Genomic DNA, 21,398 nt, shown 5'->3' with positions numbered 1-21,398 from the left:
CTACAGCTTATCTGTTTTTTAAAAAAAACTTTTTAAAAGATTTTTATTTATTTTTTAAAAGTCAGAGTTACACACACACATAGAGGGAGAGACGGTGCACATGAGCAAGCATCCATCTGCTGGTTCACTCCCTAGATGGGCATAATGGGATGGACACAATGGCTGGGGCTGGGACAGACCGAAGCCAGGAGCCAGGAATTTCATCTGAGTCTCCCATCTGGGTGCAGAAGTACAAGCACTTGAGCCATCTTCTGCTTCTTCCAAGTCATTAGCAGGGAGCTATATCGGAAGTGGAGCAGCTGGTACACAAACCTGCACCCATGTGGGATGCCAATGTCACAGGCAGCAGCTTTACCTGGTATACCACAACACCAACCCCAACGTAGCTTGTCTTTTTAGATGCAGAAGTATGTTTTTGTAGCAAAAAAGCAGAAATAGATTGTATATAATCTAATTTATTAATTTTTATACATCTTTTGAGATTATACATTTTTTGGAAGAATTGTTTACTTATTTGAAAGGCAGAGTTATGCAGAGAAAGGGGAAGAGAGAGAGAGAGAGAGAGAGATAGATAGATAGATAGATAGATAGATAGATGTGACTTCCATCTGTTTGTTTATTCCCCGGATGGCCTCTGAGGCTGAGTCATGCTGAAGCTAGGAGCCTGGAGCTGCTGCTTCTTGGGTGCAGGGGCCCAAGAACTTGGGCCATCTTCTGCTGTTTTTCCCAAGTCATTAGCAGGGAGCTGGATTGGAAGTGGAGCAGCTGGTACAAGAATCTGTGTCCATAAGGGATGCTGGCATCACAGGCAGTGGCTTTACCCGCTATGCCACAGCACTGGCTCTGACATTATACTTAAGAAATCTTTAATTAGTCCAAAGTTACAATGATGTTTCTCTAGAATTTTTGTAGTTTTACATGTCATATTTTGGTCTGATCTGTTTTTAGTTAATTGTACTTTGTGTGAGGCACTGATCTAATATGCAATTATTCCAACATCATTTGTTGAAAAGACTCACTGTATTGTGTTTGTGCATGTGTCACAATCATTTGCCCATGCATGTGTGGGTTTGCTTCTGGGCCATGTATTCTATTTCACTGATTTACTTGTCAGTTTTGATGATAATACGACAATATCTTGATTACCATAACTTTATATCATTCTTAAAGTAGTTGCAAAATCTCTAACTTTGGCTCTTCTAAATGCTTTTTATTTTTATATGAATTTTAGATTCCACATAATTTTTCCAAAAGGCCTGTTGGAATTTTTATTGGACTTTTACTGATTTTGTACATGCTTCAAGGGGGATTGACATCTCACCCAATATGGAACATTCCAATCCATGAACACAGAATATCTCTTTATGTCTTAGCTTTAGCAGTGTTTTGTAGTTTTGTGCATATAGATCTTTCATATCTTTTATCTAATTTAAAACTAATTAGTTTTATATCCTTAATGCTACTGTAAATATTTTCTGTTTTAATTATCAGCTTAGTATATTTGAGGAGTCTTCAGAAAATTGAAGAAAAATGCATATTATGGAAAAACTATGCTTGTACTTCAAAATTTTATTTACACCAAAATAAAACTGGTGTAAATTCCATTTTCCACGAACTTTTTTTTTTTTTTTTAGATTTATTTATTTGAAAGAGTTAACAGAGAGGCAGAGGCAAGAGCAGAGACAGAAAGAGAGAGGTCTTGCATCTGCTGGTTCTTTCCTCAGATGGCCACAATGGCCAGAGCTGTGCTGATCCGAATTCAGGAGCCAGGAGCTTCTGGGTCCCCATGTAGGTGCAGGGGCCCAAGGACTTGAGTCATCTTCTGCTGCTTTCCCAGGCCATAGCAGAGAGCTGGAGTGGAAGTGGGGCAGTCAGGACTTGAACTGGCGTCAATATGGGATGCTGGCACTGCTGGCGGCAGCTTTACCCACTACACCACAGCACTGGCCCCATCAATGAACTTTTTGAACTGCCTTTATATAGAAATGCAACTCATTTTTACATGTTAATTTTGTATAATAAAACCTAGCTAAACTCAATAAATTGTAATTTATATTACTTATTTATTTTTAAAGGTTTATTTATTTATTTATTACAGAGAAAGGGAGAGACAGAGAGGTCATTCATCCACTGGTTCACTTCCCAAATGGCTGCAAGAGCTGGGCCAATCCGAAGCCAGGAGCCAGGAACAACTTCTGGGTCTCCTTTATGGTAGCAGGGGCCCAAACACTTGGGCCATCCTCCACTGCCTTCCCAGGCCATAAGCAGAGAGCTGGATCTGAAGAGGAGCAGCCAAGGCCCGTGCCGGCTTCTCATTTATTTATTTTTAATAAATAAGCTTATTGCCTATGAATAAAAAGTTTCACCCTTTAAACCTATCTGTATGCCTTAAATTTCTCTTTCTTACATTAGTGGACTAACTAGAACCTTCATAATACAATGGTGAATGGAAATGGAGCCAGCACATTTCCTTGCTTTGCTTTGTTGGTGATCTGGGCGGGAGCAGGGGAGAAGTATTCAGTATCACATCATAGGAGACAGTAAGTTTTCCATAGGAGATAGTTGTCTGGTTGAGGAAGCTCTCTTCTGTTCCTAGACTTCTGAAAATTTTCTATCAGGAGTGAGTATTGGATTTGCCAAATACTTTTTCTGTTTTTCCTTTTTTTTTTTTTTTTAAGATTTATTCATTTATTTAAAAGGCAGAGATAGAGAGAAAAAAAAAGATAGAGAATCTTCAATCTACTGGTTCACTCTCCCAAATGGCCACTATGGCCAGGGCTGGAACAGGCTAAAGCCAAGAGCCAGGAGCTTCTTCTGGGACTCCCACATGGGTGCAGGGGCCCAAGGTCTTGGGCCATGTTCTGCTTTCTCAGAAGCATTAGCAGGGAGCTGGATGGGAAGCAGACCAGAAGTTACTTGGCACCCGTATGGGATGCTGACGCTGCAGGCAGAGGCTTAACCTTCTATGTCACACATTGGCCCTGCTAAATACTTTTTTTTTTTTTTTTTTGCACCCACATAGAAACACAAAGTGAAACATACTGTTTGAGTACTAGTTATAGCATTAAATCACAATGTACAGCACATTAAGGACAGAGATCCCACATGAGGAGCAAGTGCACAGTGGCTCCTGTTGTTGACCCAACAAATTGACACTCTAGTTTATGGCGCCAGTAACCACCCTAGGCTGTCGTCATGGGTTGCCAAGGCTATGGAAGCCTTCCAAGTTTGCCCACTCTGATCATATTTAGACAAGGTCATAAAAGACAGAGTGAGGATAGTAACCAATGATCCTAAGAGTGGCATTTACCAGGTTTGAACAATTATACAGCATTAAGTGGGGAAGAGGACCATCAGTACACACAGGTTGGGAGTAGAGCCATGGGTGGTAGAGTAGAGGTTATGATTACAAAGGAATGAGGCCCAAGTGCACTAGACAGGGCCTAGGACAAAGGACAGAGTCATTATTAGAGGAGCTAAGAAAGGTGCTGTCTAAGCTACAAGTAATTTTTCTGATTGAGAGGCAAATAGAACCTGATAGAAGGGGCTTGATAATAATCTGGTGGGCTTTAGGCCTTGTAATTCAGAGGCCCAGACCTATCTATCTCTTCACATGGGGTACATCCTAAGGGAGGTGTGAACCTCCTAGGGGAAGGCACTCTGTTGACTTTCATTACTTGGCTGGGCTGGGAGGAGAGCTGGCCAGGTAAAGGCAGGGGGCATCTCTAACAAGAAATTTACAGTTCTGCCTGCAATGTTGCTGACCCTACTTGGCCATCCCCTCAGCTGCAGTGGTCACTTTGGAAGTTGGGCTGAGTGAAGGGCTTTTCAGCTTAGAGCCAATAAGATCTGTGGCTCTGACCTGGGCATCCTTCGACTCCAGGGCAGGTCCATTTCCAGTGATCCAACTCTTGGCAGAGCTGCCAGGGCTCTTCACAAGCTGACTTCTGCTGGAGCCCAGGCTTACCACATTGAAAGCCACTGCAGTGGACTGGCCTGTTGGGTCTCCTTGAGGGCAGATCACTCTACAGATCAGCCATTAATAGGCCTGCCACCCATTGCTTCTGATGCCGAGCTTTCTTTTCCTCCTGGTTTGTGTTAAAGCAGACCAGAGGATGCAAGTCAAGGGAGTGCGCAAGTCTCATCTCTAATCTTCGGTGGCCTGAACTACAAGTCTATAGTCACAGGCATGTTCTGTAGTACTTTTTCTAAAGTAGACAATGCCCATGAGGAAAATTATATTCTCACTTTAAAACTTTCTTTCCCTTTGGTCTGAAAGGGAGGTTTTTTCTACTTACTGTATACTTCGCTGATGGCGAAGCGAATCTAGCTATGAGATTATTATTTAAGTTCTTATTTTGGCTATGCTATTACAGAAAAATGTTAGCCATCTCTTTTATAAGGTCTAAAGATTAAATTGTGCATCCTACAGATTCCTTTATAATAGAATTAGTTTCCTACCTTGAAGAGAATAGAGAAATGAAAGAACAAGTTGGGCTTAGAATAGAGAAATGAGGGAGCAAGTCCTAGATCGCTTGCTGACAATAGCAATATTACATGAATACTTAGCAAACCGTTTCAACCATTAGATAACAACTTAAGAAAACATTTACCAGAAGGTCCAATGCCTTCTATAAATTTTAAGAATCATGTATTTGGAAACACCTCTTAAATATCTAACATGGTGTAGTTTGTTTAGCCAGTAAACTTAAGCACAACCATCTAAAATGTTTTTAGTTTCTTTCTACCAACACGTTTAAAACATATGATGCAGAGATTCAGGTCACACAAATTAAAATGTATCTTTGATTGATTTTAGCAGCTTAAATTTATGGACAATCTTATCTATAAGCCATTTAAAATAAAACTCTTAATAAAATTTCCCCATGTGGACATACAATATGTACACACATATAACATAGCATAATAGACCAATATAGCATTTTTAATAATAGCTTTTAAAATCTTTAACTCTTTTTGTAGATTGCCAATTGATTTGAATTGCTTTTTGTTTTTAGTAACCTCAGTTAACCATACTTTCTCTCAGTTGGTACTGTTAATACATTATTGGTTTCATCTGTTTACAGAGCCATCCCAAAGTACTGAATACAATAAAAGTGGCTGGTAAAGTCCATAGGAACCTATAGGAGGACAGCTAAACACAGAACCAACAACGCTTTAGTTTTATGAGCAGCACATCCTATATAACTATGGATGACAAAAGACTTTAAGTCTCCATGTTTAAAATTATAAACTCATCAGCCAACAAGAGGCACTTGCTTACTTCACAGTATTTTTGAAAGCACCTGTAGGATTTTACAAGTATTTAACCCTTTAGGCCTCTGGGGCTTTCTCATTAAGATAACTATCATGTCTAGTAACACAAGATCATTAGACTTTTTAATTCTCAAATATTTGTATTAATAGCATTTTCCATTATAGAAACTTAGTCTGGTACCACATCACATCTTGACAGTCCTTCTAATATCATCCAAATAGACTGATTAGTTGGTGTCTCTATAAGATGAGAGACATAGTTCCTTCGATTTTTTCAGTTGGGCCCAAACTGGAAAAACCAAAGTCCAGGATTTACTGGAAATCTTAGAGACCAGATTGTTTGAAACTTTGATTTTTTGAATGCCGGTCAAGAATGCCAAGAAGGCTCAAAATCCAAAATATCTGGTTGAAATAAGATTCCTTAAAATCATGACATAACATAGACCAAATTTGATCATTGTTACAAGGTGATTATTCAAATCTTTGAAAATAAGCACATATTTAAATAACCCATAGCTCTTAATAAAAATTCAGCTGTTTTTGAACAATTAGAATTTAACAGACATCAAGAGAACATAATAGATTACTTTAACACATTGCTTTAACAGAGCATCAGAGTTTAATTCTATGTCAAAGAGAAATTGGGCTTCCTGTGATCTTTTGCTGTGAGGTTTCCTTCCTTTACCTTCTTTCATATTGGTGACCATGTTTCTGTGTTTCTGTGTGTAACACATCTTTAAGCATCTTTTGCAGGGTAGGATGAGTGGCAACAAATTCTTTCAGTTTCTGTTTGCTATGAAAAGTCTTAATTTCACCTTCATTCACAAATGAGAGCTTTGCAGGATATAGTATTCTGGGCTGGCAGTTTTTCTCTCTTAGGACCTGGGCTATGTCTCGCCATTCCCTTCTAGCTTGTACGGTTTCTGATGAGAAGTCTGCTGTGAGTCTAATTGGAGATCCTCTAAGAGTAATCTGACGTTTCTCTCATGCACATTTTAGGATCTTTTCTTTATGTTTCACTGTGGTGAGTTTGATTACAACATGTCGTGGTGAGGATCTCTCTTGGTCAAGTTTATTAGGGGTTCTATAAGCTTCCTGTACTAAGATGCCTCTGTCCTTCTCCAAACCTGGGAAATTTTCTGCTAGTATCTCACTGAAAATGCCCTCTAATCCTTTCTCCCTCTCCATGCCTTCAGGAACTCCTAGAACCCGAATGTTGGGTTTTTTAATAGTATCCTGTAGATTCCCGACAATATTTTTTAGATTTCTAATTTCTTCTTCTTTTCTTTGGTTTGCCTGTTTCCTTTCCTGTTCTCTGTCTTCTAAGTCTGATATTCTCTCTTCTGCTTCACCCATTCTGTTTTTAAGGCTCTCTAATGTGTTTGTCATTTGATCTATTGAATTCTTCATTTCATTATGATTTCTCGTCACTATCTCAGTTTCTTGTTCCACTAGTTGTTTCATTTCATTTTGATTCCTCCTTAATATTTCATTTTCGTGCGAGAGATTTTCTATCTTGTCCTTTAAGGATTTCTGTAGTTCAAGAATTTGTTTTTGAGAACTTCTTAATGTTCTTATCAATTGTTTGAGATCCGCTTCTTGCATTTCTTCGATCTCATCATCTTCATAATCTTGAATTGGGGTATCTTTTTCATTTGGGGGTGTCATAGTGTCTTCCTTGTTCTTGTTAGCTTGGTTTTTGCGTTTGTTGTTTGGCATGTTGGAGATATTTGGTTTCTTCACTGTGGTGTTTTTTCTTGTTACACTATGGCTCTATATTAAGTGGACTGTCTGCTTTCAGTGGAGCCTTAGAGGCTTGAGATGAGTGTGGCCTGAGAGCTGTGTTTGGTTCCTCAGGGTTGAGGGTGTGTCAAAGATGACACTCCCAGGTTAGGTGTGCTAAATACTTTTTTTCTACAGCTATGAGATGATTGCTTTTTTTTAATTTATTAATATGGTGAATTAAGTTGCTTGATATTTTAGTTGATAAGTCAGCTTTTTCTTACTGAGATCACCTTGGTTTTACTACCACTTTTATATATTGTTCAGTTTGCCAACATTTATTAAAAAATTTTCCATCTGTGTCTATGATAGATAATTGGTCTGTAGGTTATTTTTTTGTTTTTGTTTTTATTTTTTATTTTTTTTTTAATTTTTTTGACAGGCAGAGTGGACAGTGAGAGAGAGAGAGAGACAGAGAGAAAGGTCTTCCTTTGCCGTTGGTTCACCCTCCAATGGCCGCCATGGCCAGCGCGCTGCAGCCGGTGCACCGCGCTGATCTGAAGGCAGGAGCCAGGTGCTTCCTCCTGGTCTCCCATGCGGGTGCAGGGCCCAAGCACTTGGGCCATCCTCCACTGCACTCCCGGGCCACAGCAGAGAGCTGGCCTGGAAGAGGGGCAACCGGGACAGAATCCGGCACCCCGACCGGGACTAGAACCTGGTGTGCCGGCGCCGCAAGGCAGAGGATTAGTCTGTTGAGCCGCGGCGCTAGCCTTGTTTTTGTTTTGTAATGTGTTTGGTTAGTTTGGACATCAGAGATCTGCTGGCTTGATGAAATGGATTGGAAAGTATTCACTCTTCTGTAATTTTCTGAAATATTTGTACTAATGAATTGGTATTTTTTTTTTTCTTAAACGTTTGCTAGAATTCTGCAGTGAAACCATGTGGGTCTTGGATTTTCTTTGTGGGAAAATTTCAAATTCCATTTCTTTCATAGAATCAGGTCTTTTCCAATTACTTCTTTCTTCTAGAGTGATATTTAGTAGTTTGTGTCTTGGAAGAAACGTTTCTCTTTCGTGTAAGTTGTCAGGTTTCTTGGTGTGAAATTTTTCGTGGTATTCACCTTATGATCCTTTTAATTCTGATAAACCTGCAATGATAATAACCACTTTCATTCCTAATATTGGTATACTGTGTCTCTTTGCTAATGGACACCTCTGATCCTTGATTGTGATCACAACAGGCTGTGATTTGAATCTGCACATGACATAATTTCATAGAAATGACACCAAGACACAAACAAGTGTATGTATAAACTTGTGGAATCTGAATTGGGCCTGTTGATGAGATAGAAGTACTGCACCAACTTTGGCGTCCTTGGTTGGCAATGTGATACATTTATGTAATAATGCTGTCACATATAACTCTAGGGAGAGATGGGTGAAGGGTACTCAGGAATTTTGTGTGAATCTTTGAACTATTTATAACTAAAAAGTTGCAAGACAAAATTATTTTCAGGTCTTGTAGAAAGGAGAAAGCCATTAAGCCTGTATTTTAATCTACTTTTTATTATATGAGCTTTTTACTTTGCTTCTTGTATATAGTTTCTTTAACCCATTTAGTGTCACAGTGTAATACATTCCATTGGAGTATCATGTTCTAATATTTGTGTTTTACCTTTGACTTTTCTTCTCTTTATCTAGCTTTACCTTTAGTCCAGGTGGATGAGAAGGGAGAAAAAGTAAGGCCAAATCAAAATCGTTGTATAGTAATATTGCGAGAAATATCTGAATCTACCCCTGTGGAAGTAAGTAATTTCCCCTGTGAGGGGTACTTAAACATTTTTCTGTGTGTTTTTGTGTGTGTTTCCCTTTCCCGCCCCCCCTGCCTGCCCCACCAACATGTGTGGTTTGGAGGATTTGTTTTTAAGTACTTTGAATCTCACTGTTTTTCTTGGATTTACACACTTTGATCATTACAATCTGATTCACTTGTACGTGGAACTTATTCTCAAACCTTTGATCTCAGCTATACTTTATACACTTTACATTTAAAAAATAAGTTTGTGTATTTCAGTATTTAGACATTAAAAATGAAGAAAAGTTTATTCAGTAAGAACTGAGCATTTTATGATAAATAACTTTCCAGAAGAAATATTTTTATGACAGCAGGTCATTGTGAAGCACTCCCTTAGCACCAATGCAATTGCTGCGGATACAAGCAAGGGTGTTTACTCTAACTTGTCGCTGATTTTTGTACCATTAAAGCAAATATCTTTAGAGCAAAATAGCAAAACATCTTTTATTGTGAAAATGGAATATGGAGATCATCCCTAGAGAACCAGTAGCTTATATAAATAATTTGAGGGATCCATACTGTTTGGTAAATTAATTTTTTAAAGAATTATTTGTTTATTTTGAAAGAGTTACAGAGAGAGATAGGAAAGATAAAGAGATAACTTCCATCTGCCGGTTCACTGGCAAGATGGCTGCCAGCACTGGGCCAGGCTGAACTCTAGTGTCATCTGCATCACCCACATGTGTGGCAGGAGCCTAAACCCTTGGACCATTCCCAGGCCATTAGCAGGGAGGTGGATGGGAAGTAGAGTAGCTGGAACATGAACCAGTGGCCCTGTGGCTGCTGGCACTGTAGGCGTTATCTGCCACAGTGCAAGCCCTAAGAATTATGTCACTCTATAAGAATGATCTTGTTCTAAAAAGTGTCTTTCCTGTTCAGTTTAAATAGTTTTTACTAGACCTGTATTATAATACTTGGAGAGAAGGAAATAAAGATTACATTTTCCCCTTATTAAGATTTTGAATATAGGGCCAGCGCTGCAACTCACTAGGCTAATCCTCCACCTGCGGCACCGGCACTCCAGGTTCTAGTCCCGGTTGGGACGCCGGTTCTGTCCCGCTTGCTCCTCTTCCAGTCCAGCTCTCTGCTGTGGCCTGGGAAGGCAGTGGAGGATGGCCCAAGTGCTTGGGCCCTGCACCAGCATGGGAGACCAGGAGGAAGCAGCTGGCTCCTGGTTTCAGATCAGCGCAGTGCACGGGCCGTAGCTGCCATTTAGGTGGTGAACCAATGGAAGGAAGACCTTTCTCTCTCTCTCACTGTCTAACTCTGTCAAAAAAAAAAAAAAAAAAAAGATTCTGAATATGAAGGAGTAGCATATTTATTATTAATCTGGATGTCTTTACTAACTAAAAAATAGTATTTTAAACATGTATCCTTAGTTTTATGACTTGAAATATTTATGAAAACTACAATCAGGGCCAGCACTGTGGCATGGTGGGTTAAAGCCCCAGCCTGCAGCACTGGCATCCCATATAGGTTTGAGTCCAGCTGCTCCACTTCCAATCCAGCTCTCTGCTATGGCATGGGAAAGCAGTAGAAGATGGTCCAAGTCTTGGGCCCCTGCACCCATGTGGGAGACCCAGAAAAAGCTCCTGGCTTCGGATCAGCTCAGCTCTGGCCATTGTGGTCATTTGGGGGAGTGAACCAGTGGATAGAAGACCTCTCTCTCTCTCCCTGGCTCTACGTCTCAGTAATTCTTTCAAATAAATAAAACACATCTTTAAAAATAAGTAAATAAATAAAAAATTAAAAAACTATAGTCAAGTAGGTTTGCTACAGTTATAACTAACTGTAACTGTAGTGATCTTGATATATTTTTATTATTCAAAAGCTCACACACTATGTTATAAAACTTGAACAATGAAGTCCTAAGAGAAGGTTTAGAGGAAACCTTATGATAAATTAAGTCAAAAAACAGTCTGAGAAAATAAGGTCTCAAGAACTCTGTGTGCTACAGAACTCATCTAGTGGAACTAAAAAGTGTTTTCTAGGAGTTTCCAGAAAATTCTTTCTTCTTTAACTTTAACGAGTGCTTGTCAGTGATTAGAGTATCTTGAATATTGATCTTTCTTATGGTAGTTAGGTAAGAATCTCCCAGAAGCAGAGGAGTAGAATCACAACTGTTCTACTACTGCTACTAGACTGACTTTCTAGTGGCATTAGAGGACTATTGATTTATGATTAGTCATAAAGCTAACTTACTCTTAGGCAAGTATGACATCTGTGCTGATGCATTTGTTTTCTAATTAACTAGTAAGTGTTTACCAGACATTAGATGACAAAATAGGGTATTATTTCTCTGGAAACAAATTTTGTAGTTCATTCGATTGATTCCTTTTATACTTTTTGAATTAAATCTGATGAATAATATGTTGTGAAATGACCCTTGTTTTCCCTGGTTCTGCTGTTGCTCTGTGGTCCACTTTGTGTGGTATGAATATGGCCACTTCAGCTTTTCTGTATTAATGTTAGTATGGTGTGTCTTTTCTATTTGTGTGTGTGTGTGTGTGTGTTTTCTTTTTCCATTTTTTATTTTTAACTCATTTGTATTTAAAGTAAGTTTCTCATAGGCAATGTGTACTTGGGTCTTGCTTTCCCTTTTTTTGCCCAATTTTATAAACTTCTTAAAATTAATATGTAATACATATACATTTCTATGAGGCACTGTACAATACTTCAACATGTGTATAACATAAGCTGATCAAATCAGGCAATTGGCATTTTCATGTCGTTATCTTCTCTTTATGTTTGGAGCTATAGCCCCTTTCTTCCATTGTTTTATATGGTATATAATACATTTTTGTGAACTATTGTCATCCTGCTGTGCTGGGGAGCACTGAAACCTGTTACTTCTGTGTTTTGGTACCCATGATTCAATCTCATTCTATCTCTGTTTCTCCTCGAGTCTTGCTTTTATTATCACATCTGAACATTTCTGCCTTTTAATTGTGGCAGAAATCACATTGAAGTAATTAATGATGTGGCTGAGTTCAAATTTACCATCATACTGTTTATGTCTGTTTGTCTCTTCTGTTCTTTTTCTTCTTTCTTCCTCTCTATTTTGAATTAAGTATTTGTTTCTCCCTTTTTTGGCTTATTAGATAAAAATATTTTTTGATGATTGCTTTAAGCTTTATAATTGACACCTTTAACTTAGCAGTATCCTTCTGTATTTAACATAATGCCATTTCTTTTTACCTTACAACAAATTTCTTCCAGTTTTCCATTTCTAACCTTTTATTGTTGTCAGACATTTATTTTAAAGATATATTTTATTTATTTGAACATCAGAGTTACATAGAGAGGTAGAGACAGAGAGAGGTCTTCCATCCACTGGTTCACTCCCCAGATGGCTGAAACAGCCAGAGCTATGCTGATCCGAAGCCAGGAGCCAGGAGCTTCCTCCGGGTCTCCTACTCAGGTGCAGGGGCCCAAGACTTGGGCCATCTTCTACTGCTATCCCAGGCCATAGCAGAGAGCTGGATTGGAAGAGGAGCAGCAGGACTACAACCAGCGCCCATATGGGAAGCCAGCGCTTCAGGCTGAGGCTTTAACTGGCTGTACCACAGCGCTGGCCACCAGACATTTTAATTCTATGGAATTCGAAGCCTCACAATACCTTGTTACATTAAACAAGTAAATTTTCTTTTTTTTTTTTTTTTCTTTTGACAGGCAGAGTGGATAGTGAGAGAGAGAGAGAGAGAGAGAAAGGTCTTCCTTTTTCGGTTGGTTCACCCTCCAATGGCCGCTGCGGCCGGCGCTTCTCGCTGATCTGAAGCCAGGAGCCAGGTGCTTCTCCTGGTCTCCCATGTGGGTGCAGGGCCCAAGCACTTGGGCCATCCTCCACTGCCTTCCCGGGCCATAGCAGAGAGCTGGCCTGGAAGATGGGCAACTGGGATAGAATCCGGCGCCCCAACCTGGACTAGAACCCGGTGTGCCGGCGCCACAAGGCAGAGGATTAGCCTATTGAGGCGCAGCGCCGGCCACAAATAAATTTTCTTTTAAAGACATTAAAAATAGGGCCGGCACCACAGCTCAGTTGGCTAATCCTCCGCCTGCGGCGCCAGCACCCTGGGTTCTAGTCCAGGTTGGGGCACCGGATCCTGTCCCAGTTGCTCCTCTTCCAGTCCAGTTCTCTGCTGTGGCCAGAGAGTGCAGTGGAGGATGGCCCAAGTGCTTGGGCCCTGCACCCACATGGGAGACCAGGAGGAAGCACCTGGCTCCTGGCTTTGCATCGGCGCAGCGCGCCAACCGTGGTGGCCATGTGTGGGGTGAACCAACGGAAGGAAGACTTTTCTCTCTCTCTCTCTCACTGTCTAACTCTGCCTGTCAAGAAAAAGACATTAAAAATAATAAAAGGTATTTTATATTTATTCAGTATTTACCATTTCTATTTCTTTTTCTTTCTTTCTTTCTTTCTTTCTTTCTTTCTTTTTTTTTTTTTTGGACAGGCAGAGTGAATAGTGAGAGAGAGAGAGAGAGACAGAGAGAAAGGTCTTCCTTTTTGCCATTGGTTCACCCTCCAATGGCCGCTGCGGCCGGCGCATCTCGCTGATCCGAAGCCAGGAACCAGGTGCTTCTCCTGGTCTCCCATGCGGGTGCAGGGCCCAAGTACTTGGGCCATCCTCCACTGCACTCCCGGGCCATAGCAGAGAGCTGGCCTGGAAGATGGGCAACTGGGATAGAATCCGGCGCCCCAACCTGGACTAGAACCCGGTGTGCCGGCGCCACAAGGCAGAGGATTAGCCTATTGAGGCGCAGCGCCGGCCACAAATAAATTTTCTTTTAAAGACATTAAAAATAGGGCCGGCACCACAGCTCAGTTGGCTAATCCTCCGCCTGCGGCGCCAGCACCCTGGGTTCTAGTCCAGGTTGGGGCACCGGATCCTGTCCCAGTTGCTCCTCTTCCAGTCCAGTTCTCTGCTGTGGCCAGAGAGTGCAGTGGAGGATGGCCCAAGTGCTTGGGCCCTGCACCCACATGGGAGACCAGGAGGAAGCACCTGGCTCCTGGCTTTGCATCGGCGCAGCGCGCCAACCGTGGTGGCCATGTGTGGGGTGAACCAACGGAAGGAAGACTTTTCTCTCTCTCTCTCTCACTGTCTAACTCTGCCTGTCAAGAAAAAGACATTAAAAATAATAAAAGGTATTTTATATTTATTCAGTATTTACCATTTCTATTTCTTTTTCTTTCTTTCTTTCTTTCTTTCTGTCTTTTTTTTTTTTTTTTTTTTTTTTTTGACAGGCAGAGTGAATAGTGAGAGAGAGAGAGAGAGACAGAGAGAAAGGTCTTCCTTTTTGCCATTGGTTCACCCTCCAATGGCCACTGCGGCCGGCGCATCTCGCTGATCCGAAGCCAGGAACCAGGTGCTTCTCCTGGTCTCCCATGCGGGTGCAGGGCCCAAGTACTTGGTCCATCCTCCACTGCACTCCCGGGCCATAGCAGAGAGCTGGCCTAGAAGAGCGGCAACTGGGATAGAATCCAGTGCCCCAACCTGGACTAGAACCCGGTGTGCCGGAGCCGCAAGGTGGAGGATTAGCCTGTTAAGCCACGGCGCCGGCCTCTATTTCATATTTTATGTAGGTCTTGGCTTCTCTCTGGTATTATTTTCCTTTTGCCTGAATATTCCTTTAATATTTTTTGTGGTACAGGTCTGCAGGTAATAAATCTTTTCAGCTTTAGAATATTGAGAAAGTGTATTTCAGGTTCATTTAGATATTTTTGTAGGGTAGAGTTTTCTCCCTTTCTGTGTTTTTTTTTGTTTGTTTGTGGTTTTTGTTTTTTTTGTTTTGTTTTGTTTTTTGTTGTTTTTTTTTTTTGTGATAGGCAGAGTTAGACAGTTGAGAGACAGAGAGAAAGGTCTTCCTTCTGTTGGTTCACCCCCTAAATGGCCACTATGGCCGGCGCGCTGCGCCGATCCAAAGCCAGGAACCAGGTGCTTCCTCCTGGTCTACCATGCAGGTGCAGGGCCCAAGCACTTGGGCCATCCTCCACTGCCTTCCCGGGCCACAGCAGAGAGCTGGACTGGAAGAAGAGCAAGCGGGACAGAATCCGGCGGCCCATCTGGGACTACAACCTGGGGTGCCGGAGGATTAGCCATGTGAACCGCGGCGCCAGCTCCCTTTCTGTGTTTTAAAGATGGTCTACTGTCTTCTGATCTGCATTGTTTCTGATCATGAGCCTGTCATTTTTATCTTCATCTCTCTGTATATAACAAGTCTTTTCTTTCTCCAAATGCTTTGAGATTTTTATCACTGGTTTTAAGCAATTTGATTGCAATGTGTCTTGGTATAGCTTTCTAGTTTCTTGTACTTGAAGTTCATTATGCCATTATTTCCTTAAATATTTTCTCTCTCTTCCCTTCAGAAAGTAACTAGTTATTATTCCTATTCAGTGTACTTCCCAATTTCAGGAATTGTATTTTGCATCTCCAGAAATTCAGTGTGGATTTTTGTTTTTAAATTTCCATATCTCTGTTTAAATCTTTACCTTTTTTGGCATATGAAATATGTATAATCCAATGGAATGTATATCTTAATTTTCTTGTCTTTCTGTCACCCACATCACTTATAGATCTGATTTGATTGATCTTTCATTAAAGGCCATATTTTTTCTGATTTTTGGCATGCTTGGTAATTTTTTTCCATGCATTTTGAAATTTACTGGATCCTGAATATTTTGATAAGTTTTTTTTAACTTTGTTTGGAAATGAAGTTTGTTAACTTAGAACCCGTTTGATCTTTAAGGAATATTTAGTATTTGTTAGGTAGAATCAGAGGAACCTTTGTTCTAGGACTGTTTTTCCCCCTGTCGAGACGATACCCTTCTCAGTAATCCTACCTGAAATCCTGTGAGTTTAGTGAGGTTTTCTGCTGTGGCTGATGGAAAGATAGCCATTCCCCTCCCAGTGAGCTCACTCTGGAGCTGCTGCCACTAACCATTTCAGGTGGTTGTTCACAGCCTCAGGCTTAAGACCCAGGGCAGAGGGCTTGAGCCTGTACTTACCCTTCTTGCTCTTACAGCCTCAAAACTCAACAGTGGGCACTTTAGGGGCTTGACTTGTTAATGTCCCCTTTCTAAGGGATCATTCTCCGTTACTGCCTGATGTCCAGTGCCTAAAAACCCTGATTTTTCACATATTTTATCTTTGTTTTACAGTGTATTTATTAGCTGAGTGATAAGATGATAATGTTTTTAGCATTAATGTAGCTTAACAGAACAACTATCAATGAATTGTGTTATCTTCCTATGCTATTGTGATTCTGATTCTGGAAACCTCGCTGAAACTTTTAGCCTGTTTTGAAACACATTGAAATATGTTAGACTTTAAGGATGTGCCTTAAGAGTTATGCATTGTAAAAATTTTGATGAGGACAAAAGTGACATAATTAAGAATTAAATTTTAACCTCTCTATTTCCTATAGGAAGTAGAAGCACTATTTAAAGGAAATAATTTACCAAAATTTATAAACTGTGAATTTGCCTATAATGATAATTGGTTTATTACGTTTGAAACAGAAGCTGATGCACAACAGGTAAGTTCTTTCCACTAGTACTAATGAAGTACATAGTTTACCAGTGCTTATTACTGGTATATAATGGGACTAAATTTGGACATTGAGATTATTCTCGTATTGTGGTGGTGTTTGAATGTAAGCTGCAGATAAAATCAAGTTATGAAAACTTAAATGGGTGTGTTTTTATAGGTAAGTTTTGTAGCCATATAAGAAACATGTGACATTACTTCCTTAAAGAAATTGTTAAGGTAACCCACCTAGGAAAATCAATTCTGTTCTTAAATCTGGGCAGAGAAAGATTTTACTGTTTGTAAAGGCCTTTTGGAAATTTTAACCTTACCTTAATCTTCATATCATCATTGTGTGTGACAAAGAGGGTTTTAAGGGTAATGAGAAGTAAGCTTCTTAAGGAGACATAAGAAGTTAAGTAATTTATTTTCTTGCCTTCAAAGTAAGCATCTTATTTGAGAAAAACAAATTAACAAATGTCTCGGTGCTATAAAGTGTTAAATTGTGTAAATGCTATTGAGGTTTAGAAGAGAAAAAACCTGAAAGATGGATTTTAATTGGATAGGAGGGAAAATGGGGGAATGGGAGATCATAATCATCATGTTTGTGGAATAGAGCAAGCTCTGCTGACCTGCCTGATGAGTGTGGTTGGTTGAGGTTGAGTCAGAGTGTCAGAGCCTTCAGAGTTATGTAAGGAGGTTAATGTAGATTTGATTTAAAGAAGAGTAAGGAGCCATATATATATATAATATAAATATTGTGTATTATAATATATAATATATTAAAATATAATTTATAATATATTATTATAAATATTATCTATATAAATACTTGAATAAACTATATTCCAGCCTTCCTCTCTAGCATTTCTGCTACTGAACTGCATAATCCCGGTTTCAAAATTGGGACTTAGTTGTCATCGTTTTCCCCTTGGGCAAGATTCTCAGCATTTGGTCTTTGGGAGACTTGATAGTATCTATTAATACTTAAAATTGTGCACAAATCTTGTTTCTGAGACTTTTGGCTAGAATTCCATAGCCCTTGTGATGTTATGTTAAGGATCTGTGGCCCAAAAAAGGTCATCACTGTGCTAGCTCTTGTCCACCATAAGGTAGCTATTTAATTTTTATTTGATCTTTTGAACTGATTATCAGTCTATCTTAGTGAAAGATTAACAGAATGATATTTTTGTTGATTTTGCCCATAGGCTTACAAATACTTGCGAGAAGAAGTCAAAACTTTTCAAGGAAAACCAATTAAGGTAAACAAGACTCTTGGTTGTGCTTTATTTTCTAACTTGTTCTTAAGTATTCTAATAGGAACTTAAATATTTTTTCAAACAGGCGCGGATAAAAGCAAAGGCAATAGCTATAAACACGTTTTTGCCAAAGAATGGATTTAGACCTCTCGACATGAACCTTTATACACAGCAGCGTTACACAACATCATTTTATTTACCTCCAGTATACAGTCCCCAGCAACAGTTTCCTCTGTACAGCCTGATTGCCCCCCAGACATGGTCAACAACGCATAGCTATCTCGATCCACCCTTGGTAAGTCTTTACATGGAGTTTACTCACAGAACTGTGCATGATAGACATGGATGCTTTAAAGGATGAAAAGCCTAGTCTAATAGGGAAGCCAGAAAAGTATGCAGTTTGCCATACCAAAAATAAACCTTCAGGTTATATTGTGGGTTTTGAGTTACAATTGGGTGATAATTTTCATTTGCTTGAAAAACTTTGAAATGCTATGATCTTGATCTCATAGTCCCTTCCCAGTCCATTTCCCCTTCTGTCCAGCTTTTTTTTTCCTTCAAAGACACAGTATGTAATAAGAGCTCTAGTGTAGCTGATGACCTTTTGAACACAAAAGGAAATGGAAGGGAGATTTGTTAAAGAGGTACTTTAATAGGCTTATAACAGTCAAAAATAAGTAGAACCTATGCTATCTCACAAGCTTTATTTTACTTCTCATACCAGCCTTAGAGCTGGTTTAACATGATTATTATTTTTTTTCCAAACTTTGGCCTGTGTTAAGGGCTGTGGTTGGGATTTATAAATTTCTAATGGATTCAGTCATTTTGCTTCAGCTAAGCTGCTGTAGATAATAGGAAGATCAGGAGGCTTCTGCTTTGGACTTAGTGTGATTTGATAGAGTGGGATATGTGAGAATCAGCAATATTTAATAGAAGTATCCTTGAAGTTTAGGTATGGGTTAAGAGGAGAAGATGAAAGGAGATTTATATGAGATAGCACTGCAGGTTTAGTTTAAATAAGAGAGATAGAAGGGTAAAATGCATAGACTATCGTCAGAAAGCAGGTATTGAGGCCGGCGCCGTGGCTCAACAGGCTAATCCTCCGCCTTGCGGCGCCGGCACACCGGGTTCTAGTCCCGGTCGGGGCACCGATCCTGTCCCGGTTGCCCCTCTTCCAGGCCAGCTCTCTGCTGTGGCTAGGGAGTGCAGTGGAGGATGGCCCAAGTCCTTGGGTCCTGCACCCCATGGGAGACCAGGAGAAGCACCTGGCTCCTGCCATCGGATCAGCGCGGTGCGCCGGCCGCAGCGCGCTACCGCGGCGGCCATTGGAGGGTGAACCAACGGCAAAAGGAAGACCTTTCTCTCTGTCTCTCTCTCTCACTGTCCACTCTGCCTGTCAAAAAAAAAAAAAAAAAGAAAGCAGGTATTGAGTTAACAGCTTTGGTAAGAGTTCATGTCCAGGATATGACTGTGGACCAAGTTGGTACTCAGGGTCAAATGGCTGAGAGCCAGATACCTTGTCATCCAGAGATGTTAACACTGACAAGCAGAAGAGGATAAATATGGAAAACAAAGACTTTGAGAGAAAAAGTGTTGATTAAACTTGGATTGTTATTGCCTGATATAAACTAGAAAGTAAAAAAATATCTGTGAAAAGCCTCAGAGTAGAAAAGACATACATCAAACAGGTGATATTTGCAATAACAGTCACAAATACAAAATGCCATTAAACTTAATAATTCAGAGGGTTATCAGGTACTATGCTGTCACTGAAGTTGAGTTTTTCTGGTTATCAGAAGGAGCCTTCATGAAAATAAACTTCATGCCCTAAAGCACACAGATTGTTATGGATTAGAGAGAGTGTTTCTAAGCTAAAGTATAGAACGTGTGCGGGGAGCTAGGGAGTGGGGCTGGTGAATGATTCGAGCCAGACTGTCCAGTTTCTTAGCCGTTGTCCTGAGATGGGTTGGGCTTTTACCTTGTGGCTTGGAGGAAGTCATCTAAGGTTTCTAAGAGGAAACTGTAGCCCTGATAGCAAAATGAAGGACAGGCAGGGACAGAAACAAATTAGGAGGAATTCCCAAAGGGGCCCATAACCAAAAGTTTTAACCACTGCAATAAAAGAATGCTTGGCATACAAGTGATTAAAATTCAGTTATTTCTCTTTTGAATGACTCCCAATGGTAAGAAACTGTACTGCTTTTAAAAAAGTATTGCTACATTCTGTAAAGGTATACTCACAGTTGTTTAGTTCCCTTTCTGGAAATATGTCAAGAGGACCATAGAGGAAGTATAATCTGTAGACTCTTGCTATTGAAAAAATCTTTCCAAAATGTGACAAGCTACCATACTTGTCTTATTCACTTCTTCCTGCAGTCAATTATTTCTCCCATTTCTCCATTTAATCCCTAGTCTGTACTGGGCTCTCTTGGGATCCTGGGTTAGTTATGTCCTCAACTTGTGTTTTATGTTCAGGTTGCTGTTTATGATGGCCGTTTGGACCAGGTCTGAAAATGTGAGGTCAGGACCCTCCACTAAAGCTCTCTTACTTTTCTTAAACATTGTGTTTGAGCAAAAATGAAGAGAGGGCACTTGCTCATTTCCAGTAGGTTTTGATATTAAATTATTGTGTTAACAGCCAATTTTATTTTTCAACTCTTCAGGATTATTAATGAAACATCACAGTTCTGTGTGGAAATTTTCTTAGTGTGAAATGGCTAGTCCTTATTGGCATTACCATGATTTACAGTCTCCAGAATTCAAGTTTGAATTGATGGCCCTTCTGGTGTGATATAATTTGAATTCGTCTGATTCTTGCTGACAGTACAGTTTCTCAAACAGTGAATTAGAAATTTTAAGAAAGTGTGAAGCATTTTTTTTTTTTTTGCTTTGAAATTTTTCTTTTTTAAATTGGAGAATTATTTTGGCCCTAACCTGTCTCTAATATCTCTTTTTTCAATTATAGCTTCCTGTTGGGTCTGGTTATTTAACTATTTCAACACTGGTTCCCTCCCCCCATAAACCTTTTGCTTAAGGAATCCAAATTTCATGCATTTCCTAAGTACAACTTTAGGAACATAGTGTTTCTTCCCACTGTACCCACCATCCCACCCACTCAGCACTAAGTTTTATTATCAGCTGGTTGATACTTAGAATTCTGAGCTTAATATATACTTTTAAAATGTATTATTTATTTGAAATGCAGAGCAGCAGGGGCAGGGTGGGGGAGATCTTCTGTCTGCTGGTTCACTCCCCAAATGGCCGCAAAAGTGGTTTACGAAATCTGCTATATTTGTATGCCATATATCACTTAAATTGTTAATGATCTAAAAATATCCTGATCTTTAGAGCAAGATGTTCATGAAACTAAAGGTTAAAATATTAGTGTTCTAAAAGGCTGTGATTGTAAAATAAGCAAAGTTTGTAGCAGTAAGTATATAGATGGCCCTAAATTGAGAAATTTGATGAATTTTGATAAAGTTATTAGAAATAAAGATTTACTTCTCTTTTTTAAAAAGACTTACTTTATTTGTTTGAAAGGCAGAGTTAAAGAGAGAGAGGGAGAGGCAGATTTTCCATCTGCTGGTTCACTCTTCAGACAGCTGCAACAGCTGGGGCTGGGCCAGGCCGGCAGCAGGAGCCTCATTTGGGTTTCCCACATTGGGCCATATTTCACTGCTCTCCCAGGTGATTAGCAGGGAGCTGGATCAGAATGGAGCGCCTGGGACATAAGCCAGCACCCATGTGGGATGCCAGCATTGCA

The 21,398-nt window shown here is 39.9% G+C and overlaps 1 protein-coding gene across 4 annotated transcripts in view; it reads left to right on the top strand.

Annotated features, from left to right (window-relative positions):
• LARP4B (La ribonucleoprotein 4B) overlaps positions 1-21,398 on the top strand; it is a 131,359-nt gene that overhangs the window by 91,859 nt on the left and 18,102 nt on the right. For all 4 annotated transcript variants that reach the window (XM_062211079.1, XM_062211078.1, XM_062211080.1 and 1 more), the window contains exons 8-11: positions 8,700-8,803; positions 16,276-16,386; positions 17,585-17,638; positions 17,721-17,930. In XM_062211079.1, the coding sequence (XP_062067063.1) occupies positions 8,700-8,803; positions 16,276-16,386; positions 17,585-17,638; positions 17,721-17,930 (479 nt within the window). The remainder of the gene's footprint in view (positions 1-8,699; positions 8,804-16,275; positions 16,387-17,584; positions 17,639-17,720; positions 17,931-21,398) is intronic.

Source organism: Lepus europaeus, chromosome 14, assembly GCF_033115175.1.
Source record: "Lepus europaeus isolate LE1 chromosome 14, mLepTim1.pri, whole genome shotgun sequence".
NCBI lineage: Eukaryota > Metazoa > Chordata > Mammalia > Lagomorpha > Leporidae > Lepus > Lepus europaeus.
This window is presented reverse-complemented; position numbering and strand designations above follow the sequence as displayed.